The sequence below is a fragment of the Callithrix jacchus genome, chromosome 4 (assembly GCF_049354715.1).
Source record: "Callithrix jacchus isolate 240 chromosome 4, calJac240_pri, whole genome shotgun sequence".
Classification (NCBI taxonomy): Eukaryota; Metazoa; Chordata; class Mammalia; order Primates; family Cebidae; genus Callithrix; species Callithrix jacchus.
This window is the reverse complement of record NC_133505.1, coordinates 139,315,959-139,329,801: the sequence shown is the minus strand read 5'-3', so window position 1 is coordinate 139,329,801 and position 13,843 is coordinate 139,315,959. Positions and strand designations below refer to the sequence as shown.

The 13,843-nt window shown below is 36.8% G+C and overlaps 2 protein-coding genes across 2 annotated transcripts in view; both read left to right on the top strand.

Moving 5' to 3' along the window:
• LOC100399050 (pantetheinase) overlaps positions 1-12,210 on the top strand; it is an 82,839-nt gene extending 70,629 nt beyond the window's left edge. Inside the window, exon 8 of the mRNA XM_078370797.1 lies at positions 10,460-12,210. Coding sequence (XP_078226923.1) covers positions 10,460-10,486 — 27 coding nt within the window. The 3' untranslated portion in view covers positions 10,487-12,210. The remainder of the gene's footprint in view (positions 1-10,459) is intronic.
• On the top strand, positions 10,589-12,210 carry TAAR1 (trace amine associated receptor 1). Its single transcript, XM_035296733.3, has one exon. It carries the CDS (start codon positions 10,589-10,591, stop codon positions 11,594-11,596), a length of 1,008 nt encoding a protein of 335 aa, XP_035152624.1. The 3' UTR covers positions 11,597-12,210.
• Positions 12,211-13,843: the final 1,633 nt, after the last annotated feature.

Below are 13,843 nucleotides of genomic sequence, written 5' to 3'. Positions count from 1 at the left end.
TACTGACATCATTCTGTGTCTATATAGAAAGAACCAGTTCATTCTATTTAACATCTTGTTAAATATATATGTCTACTGATATATAAATCTGAAATAAAAGTTTAGACTGTTTTACTATTTTCTTTTGTTGCTATTAAAAAAACAAGTGCATCAAACTGAGCTAATTCAAACAATATGAGCATTTTAAATTTAAAAAAACTCTGCTAGACCAACTTTCCAAAATTAAATTATAACTATGCATCTTTCTGTCCAGCCAAGAAGTTTAACTTCCCAGTGCCTCAGCACCCCTGATAACAACTAGGTGTTATTAAGAGTTATATTTCAAGTTCCAGGCCAATATTAAGTGTTTCTTTGAAATTTATTTTTTTTCATTTTGAATATTCTTTTAACAAGCATTGTATTGTGTCATATTAACATAATCCCTTTCAATGTAAACTAAACCTTAATTTAGGCATTACTGTTATTGCTTTGATTCAACATCCCTTGCTATTTAGAAATTTTTGTTTTGATTTAATTTTTATATCATTAGAGTATTTCCTAGAATTTCTCAGCAAAAGGCCATAAATGTATTTTTACTGTCATTCTTTTACTTTTATATGATCACTGTTTCAGCTGCATGTAGGATTGCTGAATTGGCATTCTGTTTTCGTCATGATTTCTAACCTAAGTCTATTGCTTTTGGCTTCCAAAATTACCGATGAGATGTCCTATGCTAGCCTGAACTTCTTTCCTTTTAAAATAACAGTTCTTTCTATTTGGACGCTTGTACAGTTTTTTCCTTGATTTTCAGAATTCGGAACCAGGCTAAATGTATGTGCATGAATTTTTTTATAGGTTCCACAAGGCACAGAAATGAGATGAACTCCTCAGTTCATTTGTTCATTCATTCAATTCTTTATTCGCTTTTGTGCTCAGTACATGTTGTAGACATTTTCAGGTCTTGGAGCTTCGGCAGTGAATAAAACATATGCCACTCCCTTATAACATCCTACTTCTATATATTTATTTCGTCGTATTGTCTCTCTCTCTCCCCCTATTTATCTCTGTTTCTCCCTTTCCTTCCCGTCTGCCTGTAGTGATCCACTAGAGTGCATTTAAAAAAATTTAAATATATGTGTATTCTTGAAACAGCACCTCAATTTCCCTTGCATTACTCTTCGATGTTTACTTAGTTGATGAACACTATCTACAAGATGCTGTCATAAGCACTTAATAAAAATTAACTCATTCCAGCTTCTTAAAAGGTCCAGAAGATAGGGTTTTTTTTTTTTTTTTGTTTGTTTGTTTGTTTGTTTTTCACATGAGGAAACTGCAGCCACAGTACCAGTGAATGGCCAGGCCAGGACGTGAACCAAGGCAGCTGAGCACTTCCTCACGCAGCTCCAACTTCGCAAGGGCAAAGCATTTAATTTGCTTTGCTTCTTGTCCCTCTCCAGTCACCATTTTCTCCATCTGTCTAACTAGTACCTCCATCTTTCAAGCTGTTCAAACCCAAAGCCCTGTTACTTCCCTTGATAACTTTCTCCAAACCCACAATCACGTCTATCTGCAATTCATGCTGGCTGTATCTTTAAAACATCTTCCAAACTTGACCTTTCCTCTCCATGCTGACAACCATTGCTCTGCTCCAAAGCACCATCTTCTCTCACTAGGTGACAGCTTCCGTTGCAGCAGCCCCCTAAGTGATCTCATACTTATGTCTTTGCTCCTCTGCATCTGTTCTCAAGGAAGACATCAGAGCGATGCTGTTAGAAAAGTCAAGTCAAGCTGGCCGCGGTGGCTCATGTCTGTATTTCTAACACTTTTGGAAGCCAAGGCAGGAAGACCGCTTGGAGCCCAGGTGTTTAAGACCAGCCTGGGAAAGTTAGAAAGACCTCATCATGGCACATATCTGTGGCTCCATCTACTTGGGAGGCTGAGGTAGGACCATCATTTGAACCCCAAAGATTGAGACTATAGTGAGCCATGATGGGGCCATTGCTCTCCAGGCTGGGTGACACAGCAAGACCTTATTTCAAAAAAAAAAAAAAAAAAGAATTTATATTTCTTTGTATTTTGGCTTAATGATGTGTGACTGCTCTATTTTATCCACCGGCTCCATGATTCAGTTGTGATTATTCTCTTTTATAATTCTCTTATGGGTTCTCAAAATGTCGGATATCATTTCTTTTGGTTTCAAACCTTTATCTGCACTCCAATTTTTAACCTTCTCAGGTGTTTCTACTAAATTGTGTTTAAAGTTCTCATTTTCCTGCTTCTATAGTAGCTGCCTTTTCTGGTTGACTTGGCCTCTCCCTGTGCTCCTACTCTACTTTGTTAAATGGCTTGTGGACTTTCCTTGGTAGCTCATATCAGGGCTGTAGGATTTTTTTGGCAGTCCTGAAGACTGGGCTGTCAGGGATGGTTGGGAGGAAGCTTTTCCTCTCACCTGCAGATCTGTTTACAATGCTTGCTTCCAATTCTTTAATGCTGTCACTCTCCTCATTCTTGATTTTTAAGAAATGTATCTTTTCATCAACTGTATTTCAATTTTACAACAAAATTTGCCAGAATTATTTTTAAATGAACTCTTTGCTTGACTTGTGCAGAGGTCAGCTTTATAAAATTCTAAAATACTTTTATAGCTCAGCTTCCGAATTCTTGAGATCCTAATTCTTATACCTTTCTCAAAGCATCACCTTAAGAGTATTATTAGAAGGTATTAGGTATAAGATTTTTATACCTCTTTGTAAGTAATTTGTTTTTTTTTTAAAGTACACATGGGTGCTGTAAGTCCCTGAATATATCGCAGCGTCATATTTCCTGTATTTAACATTTTCTGGTTTCAAACTTTTTCTTATTATTCTGTATGTAGTGCCCATTTAATTAAAAGATACAGTGTTCCTGAGAAGTTTAAGGTCAGCCTATCATTGTTCCTGAAAAGTTTAAGGTCAGCCTATCATTGTTCCTGAAAAGATACATTATTTTGGGAAAGATTTGTAGCAAGAGACCAAACTACACTTACTGTAAAGTTAAATTCTAGACTGCTAGCTGTAGATACAAGTACCTACCAGATGTATTAAATTAAATAAGACCATGAGATAGCCACCCAGAAGGAGAGACCAGCAAATTTCAGCAGTGTCTATTTCCCCAGAAACACTGATGGGAACATATGACAGCCAACAGCACTCGCATCCAGGGTAGAATCTTGCTAGATTTGAAAGTTTGTTCTTGCCTGCAAGCATCGCTCTTTTAAAAGCTGGGCTTTGAAACACCTTTTGAGAATATCTGATTCTAACAATTATTCTTCCATTTCAGGACGTGGTTAAAAACTTTAGGCTTTCTTGGTTCAGGAACCAAATGCAAAGTCAGCATGTTTCCAATCCCAGGTGTAGGGAGCAGAGGCAACGGACCAGGTGTCTCCAGAAAACATTTTTGTATTTGAGGACTATTTAATGGATTCACTTAGCATGTATGGCTTTTTTTTCTGGAATATTTTATATCATTTATCTCCTTTACACATCATAGACTTGTGACCTTTCATAAACTCAAACTGGTTGTATTGGCAACTAGTGTTTTTCTTTATGATGCTTCAGAGGCCACAGACTGAGCAAGGACCAAGTGAAACATTGAAAGTTTACCAAAGCCTTGAGTGTGATACTTTCTGTGGGTTCACACAACTTTTATAATATTACCTAAGATCAGTAAGAGATTGTAAAACAACAGTATATTTAGGTTAAGGCAAAGTTTAGTTGCAAGTTTAGGTTCATATTACTTTTTTTTTTTTTTTTTTTTGAGACGGAGTTTCGCTCTTGTTACCCAGGTTGGAGTGCAAAGGTGTGATCTCGGCTCACTGCAACCTCCGCCTTCTGGGTTCAGGCAATTCTCCTGCCTCAGCCTCCTGAGTGGCTGGGATTACAGGCACGTGCCACCATGCCCAGCTAATTTTTTGTATTTTTAGTAGAGACGGGGTTTCACCATGTTGACCAGGATGGTCTCGATCTCTTGATCTCGTGATCTACCCGCCTCGGCCTCTCAAAGTGCTAGGATTACAGACTTGAGCCCCCATGCCCAGCAGGTTCATATTACTTTTAAATTCTCCCCCACAAATCAATCAGGGTATCATGCACTTTAGAGTATTTATTATCAAAGCAAGTACAAGATAGCCATAGAAAGTTCTGGAGCAAAAAGTCACATCCTGGCATAGATTATAATATCCTATATCTCTATCTCCAATTTAGCATTATGTGGTAACTGCAAAATTACCAGACAGAAGAAAAACAGTGTCACTTAAACAAACACACACAAACAAACCATAACACACACACAAGCCCAAACGAGACAACCATGCATTGAGGTTGTGGCTTCTGTCTGGGTCAGAGACATGTTGTTTATTCTTAGTTTCCTTTAAGGTACGAAGTGGCCCCTGCTTTGAATTGCCCAGGAACTTAACTGTTCCACATTTTCTGCTTGTTGACACTTTTGCCTATCTATTTGGCTTGTGCATTCGGGTAAAGACACACTAGTATATATTCCTGGTGAAAGGCTCTTCACTGTTGCAACTACAGCCCATTCCATTGTCATTTTCTTGTAGAGTTGCCAGTTTCCTTGAGGTAAGGGGCAGAGGATTTGATCTTTTCCTAAATCTGCTTTGGAGTTCAGGCGATTTTCTCCTGTAGGGACTGCTCATTCTGAGGAGCTCTTCATCCAAACCTGCATAACCCTGCCTCTCCCAGGCTTTGCTCATTAGGACACCACTGTTGGCAGCTTAGTTTTCAAAAGGCTTTGACTCCCACCCACTCCACCCACTACTCTGACTCTATGATTGCTTCTTTTGGGGGACGCTGGTGACCTCCTTTACTTTTATTTAATGATAAATTTCTCCTTCGTTCAGTATCAGCTATTGAACCTACTCTCCACACCTTCCATGGAGTTCTTACCTACTCTTCACCTGTTGAAGAAGAGTGGTGTGGAGGAAGCCAATCACTTCTTACTGGTTTAGAAGCTAGGTTCTTGAGTCAATAATCTAAAGTAAACCAGTTTAGGTTGTGAAATATATAGCTTCAGGGAAACCAGGGATGTTTGTGTCTTTTTCTTTTATCTTGTATGTCTCTGATACAGTAAGGATGACTTCCCTTGAGAATAATTATGTCTGAAAGTCAGAGGTTTATTTACACTTTTACAAAAAAAATTCATGTCTCAATCACTTCTGTTTTAGTTTATCACCTATAAGGCCAAAAGTATTTCATAGAACCTCTTCTCTGAATACCAATGGAAAACAAATCACCTAGCTTGCACCACAGAGCTCTAGATTTGTAGTTCTCTTTGCTGCTGTGTCATAAAAATAACAGTACTAACTCACTTATGTTAAAATAGCTACTCATCCTTGAAAGTACACAGAACTTGAAGAATGTAAGTAGGTTATAGGTGGGCAGAATGCAGCCTCACATACACACACCACTGTAGGATTAGATCAATTTCCAAGAGACATTGTGAGAAGTGTGGTCTTAACACCAGGCAGGCACAGATACAGCATGTCACCAGGCAGCTTTCTTTGGCTTGATAGGGATGCATGGCTGGCAATGTCTTAGTATTGGCTCTGGGCATATTTTTTATGCTGCTGTCCTTTTATATTTGAGACTCATGTTCTACCATTCTGGAAGAATTTATGTTAAAAATGTCGGTACTTATGTGATCACTTTGGCTGCCTGTTGGGGATACTTTCTGTGGGGAAACAAGAGAAGCAGGGAAACCAGCTGGGAGGTTAATTAGATTAATCTGGAGGTTGTTGGTGTCTTGGACCAAGATGGTGAAAGTAGAAATGATCTGATTCTAGATATATTTTCAAAGAATGGCCAAGATCATTTATTGATAAATTGAGTATGTTGTTGAGTGTGGATGAGAAGCTAAGAATTACCTCAAAGTTTGGATGAAGAACATTCAAGAATAGAGTTGAGTAGAGTTGTCATGTTCTAGATATGTAGAAAGGAGGAGAAAAAGCTAGGCACAGAGGGAGGTCAAGGGCTTGGCTTTAGACAAGTTAAGTGGCGATATCTTCTGGGCAGCAGGTAATATTAGTCCAGAGTTCAGGGAGAAGGTCGAAGCTGAAAGTGTTCGTTTGAGACTCATCAGCATATAGACTATGCCATAAGGCAGTACAAAATCACCAAGGGAGTAATTATGAATAGGGAAGGGAACTGAGGACTGAGCCTTAGGGCCAGTGAGATGAAGAACCATGACAGCAACTGACCAGAGCAGCTGTGTGGTAGCAGAATCACAAGGGGGTGGTGACCCAGGAGCCAAGGAAAGAAATTGTTTCAAGAGGGAACTAAAAGACCAAGCAAGAACTTGAGGCCTGAGAACTTACCACTGGGTGGAAGAACTTAGTTAAGAACTGTTTTGGTGGAATGTTGATGATGAAATTCTTGTTACAGTGAATTTTAAAAGATAAGATTAGAGGAATTAGAGACAGGGGGTATAAATGACTCAATGGGTTCTTTTCTGATAAAAGGGTAGTTGGTAAATCAAAGATGTGGGCTTAAATAATGCTTTTAAGGTGAAAAATATTACCACATATTTGAGACTGAAGATATTTGGAAGGGAACCACGAAGATGCAGGGGAGAGAGAATTGGAGGGTGTATTTTGGAATAGGCATAAAGAGATGGGTATGGGGCACATCTGTACATGCCTGCAATAGGAGGAAGTTGATATGGTTTGTGCCCCCTCTCAGATCTCATCTTGAATTATAGTTCTCATAATCCCCACATGTTGTGGGAGGGACGAGGTGGGAGGTAACTGAATCATGGGGGTGTTATGTCCATGCTGTTGTCATGATAGTGAGTGAGTTCTCACGAGATCTGATGGTTTTATAAGGGGCTTTTACCCCCACCTCACTCTGCACTTCATCTTGCTGCCACCATGTGAAGAAGGATGTGTCTACTTCCCCTTCCACCATGATTGTAAGATTCCTGTGGCCTTCCCAGCCCTAAAGAACTGTGAGTCAATTAAACTTCTTTCCTTTATAAATTACCCTGTCTCAGGAAGTTCTTTAGAGGAATGTGACAATGAACTAATACAGAGGTATAGCATGAAGACATGAACTTCAAAGCTTGCTAGGGGTTAGAGGTTAGGGAGGAAAGAGGGACAATGATCTTCAATCGCAATGAGTGTTAAGAGGACACTTACTCTTCCTCAAGATCATGTAATATGAAGAGCTACAAGGGATATAGGAGAGAGAGTAGTCACCATTGACAAGACTGCAGGGGAGAAGGTATCCTGAGGGGAGAGAGTTTTCATTAGAACAAAGAGAGGGAAACCTTTAAAAAAGAATTTTAGGAAATAGAATAAAGACCATGAGTCCCCAAGTGCACACTTAGAAGGGTTTTGTGAGTAATAGTACAGTGGGAAATCGGTTTAGATAGGAAATGAGTAGAGCAGGATAGAGATGAAAGTCTGAGCAGTTAGGGATGGGTGATTGATGGAATCAGGGACAAAGGTTATGATAGGATTAGGGTTCATGACCTTCTATTGGAAAGTTGGGGCAATCTCCCAGGAAGTTCCTGCCTTGCTAGACAGATCTATTTTAAACTGTAAGTTCTATCAACATATTTTTAAATTCATATATCATTTTCAAACATTAGACGATTAGATCATTTGCACAGAACTATTTGCTTAGCTAGGCAATCAAACAGCAATTTATTAACTTCCCATATTGCCACTGTATATTCAACCTGGATAATTTGTATACACAGATAACAATAATTTATAGCTCACAAATTCTTAAAACTGAAAGAAAAGAAACAAAAACACTATTCTGCTAGGTCCTTAGATAAGGATAATGTTGTCATAGGGCACTTATTTAAACAAATAAATCTATTTAAAAACAAATTATAACAGTTTAAAAAGCACTCATACAAACGATGTTTAATATTAAGTTGGATAGACAAGTAATTCTACAGATGTGGCATTCATACTATCAACAATTTCTAAGATACTGTGCCTAAGGCTTGATTTCTCTTAAACCAATATGTGCAAATATGAGTTTGAGGCAGGGGTCATATTGGTTTTTATTTGGGAATTGACTGCTCATTTTGTAGCCACAAAGATCAAGGCCTATGAAGTTGCCAGATGGTTTTTTCATCTTCTAAAGGTGAAATTTTTATTTTGCTTTATTTCCACCTTCCCTTACTTCTTTTTGAACCCTGGTTCTTGCTGAGAGACCCTACTCAATAAGACATCAGGTAGAAATGTTTTTAAGAGTCAGTAATAAATAGACGCTTCTAAACAGTGATTATGAGTGTTGGTTCCTTTAGTAAGTCAACAAATAAGTAAAAGAAAGAAGGAAAAGAGGTGGAAATAGTGGGGGAAAAGTCTAACTAGAAAATGTGTAACTTAACTGATTGAGTTAGTTAAATGCAAACTTAAATTTCATTGTAAAAAATCCATCATTGTTTTAGTGAAATTTTAATCATAATTCAAATATTGCTTAGTTTAAATAACAGTTCTTTTTTGCTGTTTAGTTTCTATAATGGAATGTACCTGTGTGTCTTTTTAAATAAACTTACAGATTTATTTGTTATAAATATGTTTCCTTCTGGGAATAGAAGACCAAAGGAGATTAGGGGAGAAGTGTTTCAAATATATTAAAATATATATTTTCATAAAGCCTAAATATTGCATTTCTCTCATTTCTAAGCCATCAGCCCAGAGGGAAGGGGGAGAAGACAAAAAGGAAGGCGGACTCCTGGAATTCTAGGAATTGTTGCTATTTTCTAGCATTTTCATACCAAACTGATAGACTATGGGACTTCATTGCTAGAAATGTATACTCTTTCCCCAAGCTCTGCCTCCCCTCCTTTCTTTTCTTTTCTTTCTTTCTTTCTTTCTTTCTTTGCTTTTCTTCCTTCCTTTCCTTCTTTCTTTTTCTTTCTTTCTTTCCTTCTTTCTCTCCTTTCTTTTTCTTTCTTCCTTTCTCTTTTTTCATTTCTTTTTCTTTCTCCCTTCCTTTCTTTCTCTTTTTCTCTCTTCTTTCTTTCTTCCTTTTCTTTCCTTCTTTTGTTTATTCTTTCTCCTTCTCCCTCCCTCCCTCCCTTCCTCCCTTCCTTCCTTCCTTCTTTCCTCCCCTTTTCTTTTCTTTTTCTTTCTTTCTTTCTTTCTTTCTCTCTCTGTCTCTCTGCTTTCTATCTGAATATATGTGCATGTACATGTCTGTGTATATGTTATATACGTGTGTGTGTACGTGTGTGTGCACATGCATGTGTGTGTGTAAGTCCAAGTTCTAGAATTTAGCTCAGAAGTAAAAGGTTATACAGAAACAAACCGGACAGTTTCCAACTGAGTCCCTTGGAACTTTGAGGTTCTTCAGTGAAGTACAAGAAGAGGAGGCCTAGTAGAAGATGCCTTCTCATTGTAATAATTTTTTTTACCTGTTTTATAAGTTGGGATTTATTGAGTTTCAGAACTTAAAAAAATAAAGAGATCGTATGCCTTGCCCACAGCCCATATGGAAACAGCTTCTAGGGCCTCTCACCTCAGTGCTCTTTGCACCATGCCACTTCACTTCTTACAATAGACTTTAGTCTGTATATCAAACATCTTTAATAAGTGGGGCCACAATATCATACTTCACTAGTAAGTGCCATTATTTAAGACAGCATATATTCTTATATGAAAATTTAAAGGTTAATCTTTTAAAATTGATCTCACGTTGGTTTTCTCTGCAATGCAGAGAAAGACTGGACTGGTATAAAACAAAATGGACTAGCAATTGAGACCACAGCTCATATTCAAGCTTTAATAATTTGTGAATTAAACTTCAATTTCTTTCCAGTAAAATGAAACTAATAAAGCATGTCGTGCCTTCCATACAAAAAAATGATGTTGGTATTATAAATTTCAAGTAAAAGGGTAACTGAAATAATGCATGGAATATATGTAGAAGTACTTTGCAAGCTGGAAATAAAGCTATGTAAGCTTATTTTATTCTAATTAATTATAAAATAAGAAATGTATAACTTATGTGTGACCAAATGCAAAAGTGGGCACTAGTGCATATTAATTCTGCACAAGAGGCACATTGAAAACACTTTTTTATTTTTCATAAAAATATTTTAATTCCAAATTTTCTGGCAATTTTTTTCTACGCTTTAGAATGTAAGTCACCCCCCTAGACTGGCTTCCTGTGGACACAGATTGTTTCCATAGATTAAGATGTGTGATCATAATCGTTTGATCTTCTCTGATCTACAAATGTGGCAGTTTCATATAGTTCAATCTAATAATTTAGCTTTGTATTTCTAGAACAATGTCCAGCTCCAGGTAAAAGTTTTAAAAGAAAATTGCTGTGCTGAACTGTTGAATGGAACTTGGAAATAAAGTTTCTTCCAATATAACTATTCTTCAACAGGAAGTAATAGGTAAATGTGTTAGAAGTGAGAGGAATCGAATTGCTAATTATTTACTCTTTTTTATTTCTCCTAGGATTCTGGGAAAGGTATGTGCAGATAAAAATTAAAAAAGACAAGGAACTGCAACCTGATTATGAATTTGGAAAAAAGATTACTCAACACACAAAGGGAAAAGTAAACTGGTTGACAGCCCTCTGGAAAGATGCCCTTTTGCTACAATCTAATTAATATTTCCTGTGTGAAAAACAACTGGTCAAATGATGTCCGTGCTTCCCTGTACAGTTTAATGGTGCTCATAATTCTGACCACACTGGTTGGCAATCTGATAGTTATTATTTCTATATCACACTTCAAGCAACTCCACACTCCGACTAATTGGCTCATTCATTCCATGGCCACTGTGGACTTTCTTCTGGGGTGCTTGGTCATGCCTTACAGCATGGTGAGATCTGTTGAGCATTGTTGGTATTTTGGAGAAGTCTTCTGTAAAATTCACACCAGCACCGACATTATGCTGAGCTCAGCATCCATTTTCCACTTGTCTTTCATCTCCATTGACCGCTACTATGCTGTGTGTGATCCATTGAGATATAAAGCCAGGATCAGTATCTTGGTTATCTGTGTGATGATCTTCATTAGTTGGAGTGTCCCCGCTATTTTTGCATTTGGAATGATCTTTCTGGAGCTAAACTTCAAAGGAGTTGAAGACATATATTACGAACATGTTCACTGCAGAGGAGGTTGCTCTGTCTTCTTTAGCAAAATATCTGGGGTACTGGCCTTTATGACGTCTTTCTGCATACCTGGATCTATTATGTTATGTGTCTATTACAGAATATATCTTACAGCTAAAGGGCAGGCAAGATCAATTAATGATGGCAATCAGAAGCTCCAAATTGGATTGGAAATGAAAAATGGAATTTCACGGAGCAAAGAAAGGAAAGCTGCGAAGACACTGGGGATTGTGATGGGAGTTTTCCTGGTGTGCTGGTGCCCTTTCTTTGTCTGTATAGTGATGGACCCTTTTCTGCACTACACTATTCCACCTGCTTTGAACGATGTATTGATTTGGTTTGGCTACTTGAACTCTACATTTAATCCAATGGTTTATTCATTTTTCTATCCCTGGTTTAGAAAAGCACTGAAGATGATTCTGTTTGGTAAAATTTTCCAAAAAGATTCATCTAGGTGCAATTTATTTTTGGAATAGAATTAGTGGAATTATTATATTTTACTGTTTTGCAAATCAGTTGATGATCGTATTTATGAACACAACATAACCAACCCCATGCACCAACCACATGGATTTTTATTCAGTTACTTGAGTCAAAGTATGTATGGTGAGTTAAATTATGATGCTTATAGGTAATTTCCTATTTGGGACATAGCAGGTATAATCTTTTCCATTCTTACTGCCTTATTCCAGCTTTGCCTTAAATCCAGCATTTAAGGGACTACCTTTTATATAACTTCTCCTGCCCTTAGAAGAACTGCCATGAGTTTATAGTGGTACCTTAGTCAGCTATTCAGTGGTGGAAACGATAAGGTTGAATTTGAGAATGCAAATTAGAATGATTTTGTCAGATATTTATACACGTCCTTGTCACATATATGTATATGTCTTTTGTAAAATCAACTAAAAGTACACACATTAAATGCTACTGCTAAATAATTGTTGACATAATTTATTTATATTGTTAATATATATACCAATCCTTAAATATCTTGATCTTCATATTTTAAAGTATGTTTTTCTGATTCTTGTACTTCTAAGAAATTTGTAAAATAAAAGAAAATATAAAAATAAAATATATATAAACCAAATAATTTTTTTAAATGTTACTTATAGTATACTTCCTGGGGAGGATTATATCATCTAAAATTCTTTATTTTATATTAATATTTTTGTTTTTCAACCTTTATTTTAGAGTCAGGGGTATATGTACACATTTGTTAACTGAATACAATGCATGATGCTGAGGTTTGAGCTACGAGTAATCACTTTTTGTGGCTGTAAAATGTGACTTTGCACAGATATACAAATATATTTTTAACCACTTCTCTATTTTCAACAATTCCAGTTGTTTCTAACTTTTTACAAAATAATATAAATTCAATGAAATTTCTACTTTTTACCTGCTACTGAAGTCATGAAAACATCTAGAAGGATTTTACTTCTTTTCTTTATGTTGATTAGAATGCAACATTTTTAAACCAACAAGGAAAAACTTTATTTCTAAAGTTGGTTCTTGAGATTTTGGTTTTTTAATATTTTCTCAAACTAATGGTACCTTGATAGTGTAAGTCAGGGATTCCCAAATCCCCTCAGTCTGAATTTTAGTGTTGTTGTGACAAACTTTTTACAAGTAATTGTAAAGTGAGAAAATCAAAATAATGTGGTGAGCTTTTCCTATTGGAAAACTTATTCAATTTAATAGACTGTTTGTTGTCTAAGATTATGTCCTTACTAAATTTCCAGGATTAATATGCTCTTTTCAGTTCTGAAAATATAGTGATAATAGGAGGTATTGGATAAACCTACATTTGTCCCCCCAAATTTTAAAAAGTGTTTATTAATGAAATACCATAATGCACTATTCCAGCTTTTCAATAACCCTAGGGGCAAGAAAGGGGTTTTGGGCAACAAGGTCTCATAGTGGGCTTGAGGAGGACCAGAGAGACTATGGTCGGTGCCAATCATCAAGGAAAGTAAAGGCACAGGGACTCCTAACAACCCACAGTCACAATCCACTGGAGACTGGTGACAAAGTCAACAGCCAAACACAGGCAACTTGTTGCTACTAAGAAAAACGTTGGCCTTATTCTGTATCATTCCCTCTTTTGACAGAGGAGCTTAACTTATTCGATGTATGCAGTATACTTATAATTTTAATATTTGAAATTACTTATTAAGGGAAAACCAAATGAGTATTTAATTAAGGATTTCCTGTATCAGCCAACCAGGGCTGAGGCGTAATGTTAGTTAAATGGTTTTCCTGAGACTTCTGTTATCTTCCAGATGAGAAACTCCTTGCTTTTCACTCATGTGCCAAATCTATAAACATCTAAATCAAATAAGAACATAGATTAAGGCACGGGTCACTCTCTTGCTTATCTTGCATCAGCTAAAGTTTTCTTTCTCAGGTTTACATTTGGCCTTTGCTTAATAGTCTGAGAATTCCCCAAGTATCTGATTTCTCAAATAAAGTTTCATGATAAATGTTTTCCTATCTCCACTAAGTACACCTTCTTCCCCAGTGACTTCTAGTGTGAAATTATGTCCCATCATGATCAAAACCAAAGAGCAGATGTGTTAATGATGCCCTCTGGTCTCTATTTACTCTGAAGTTTGGCAAATAAGAGTAAAATGAGAGAGGTGCTATTTATAGGAATCTCTTTGCACTAGGGGCTCAAGTTTACCAAATTGCAGCTTCAAGCTGTCAAACTGTAAATGAAC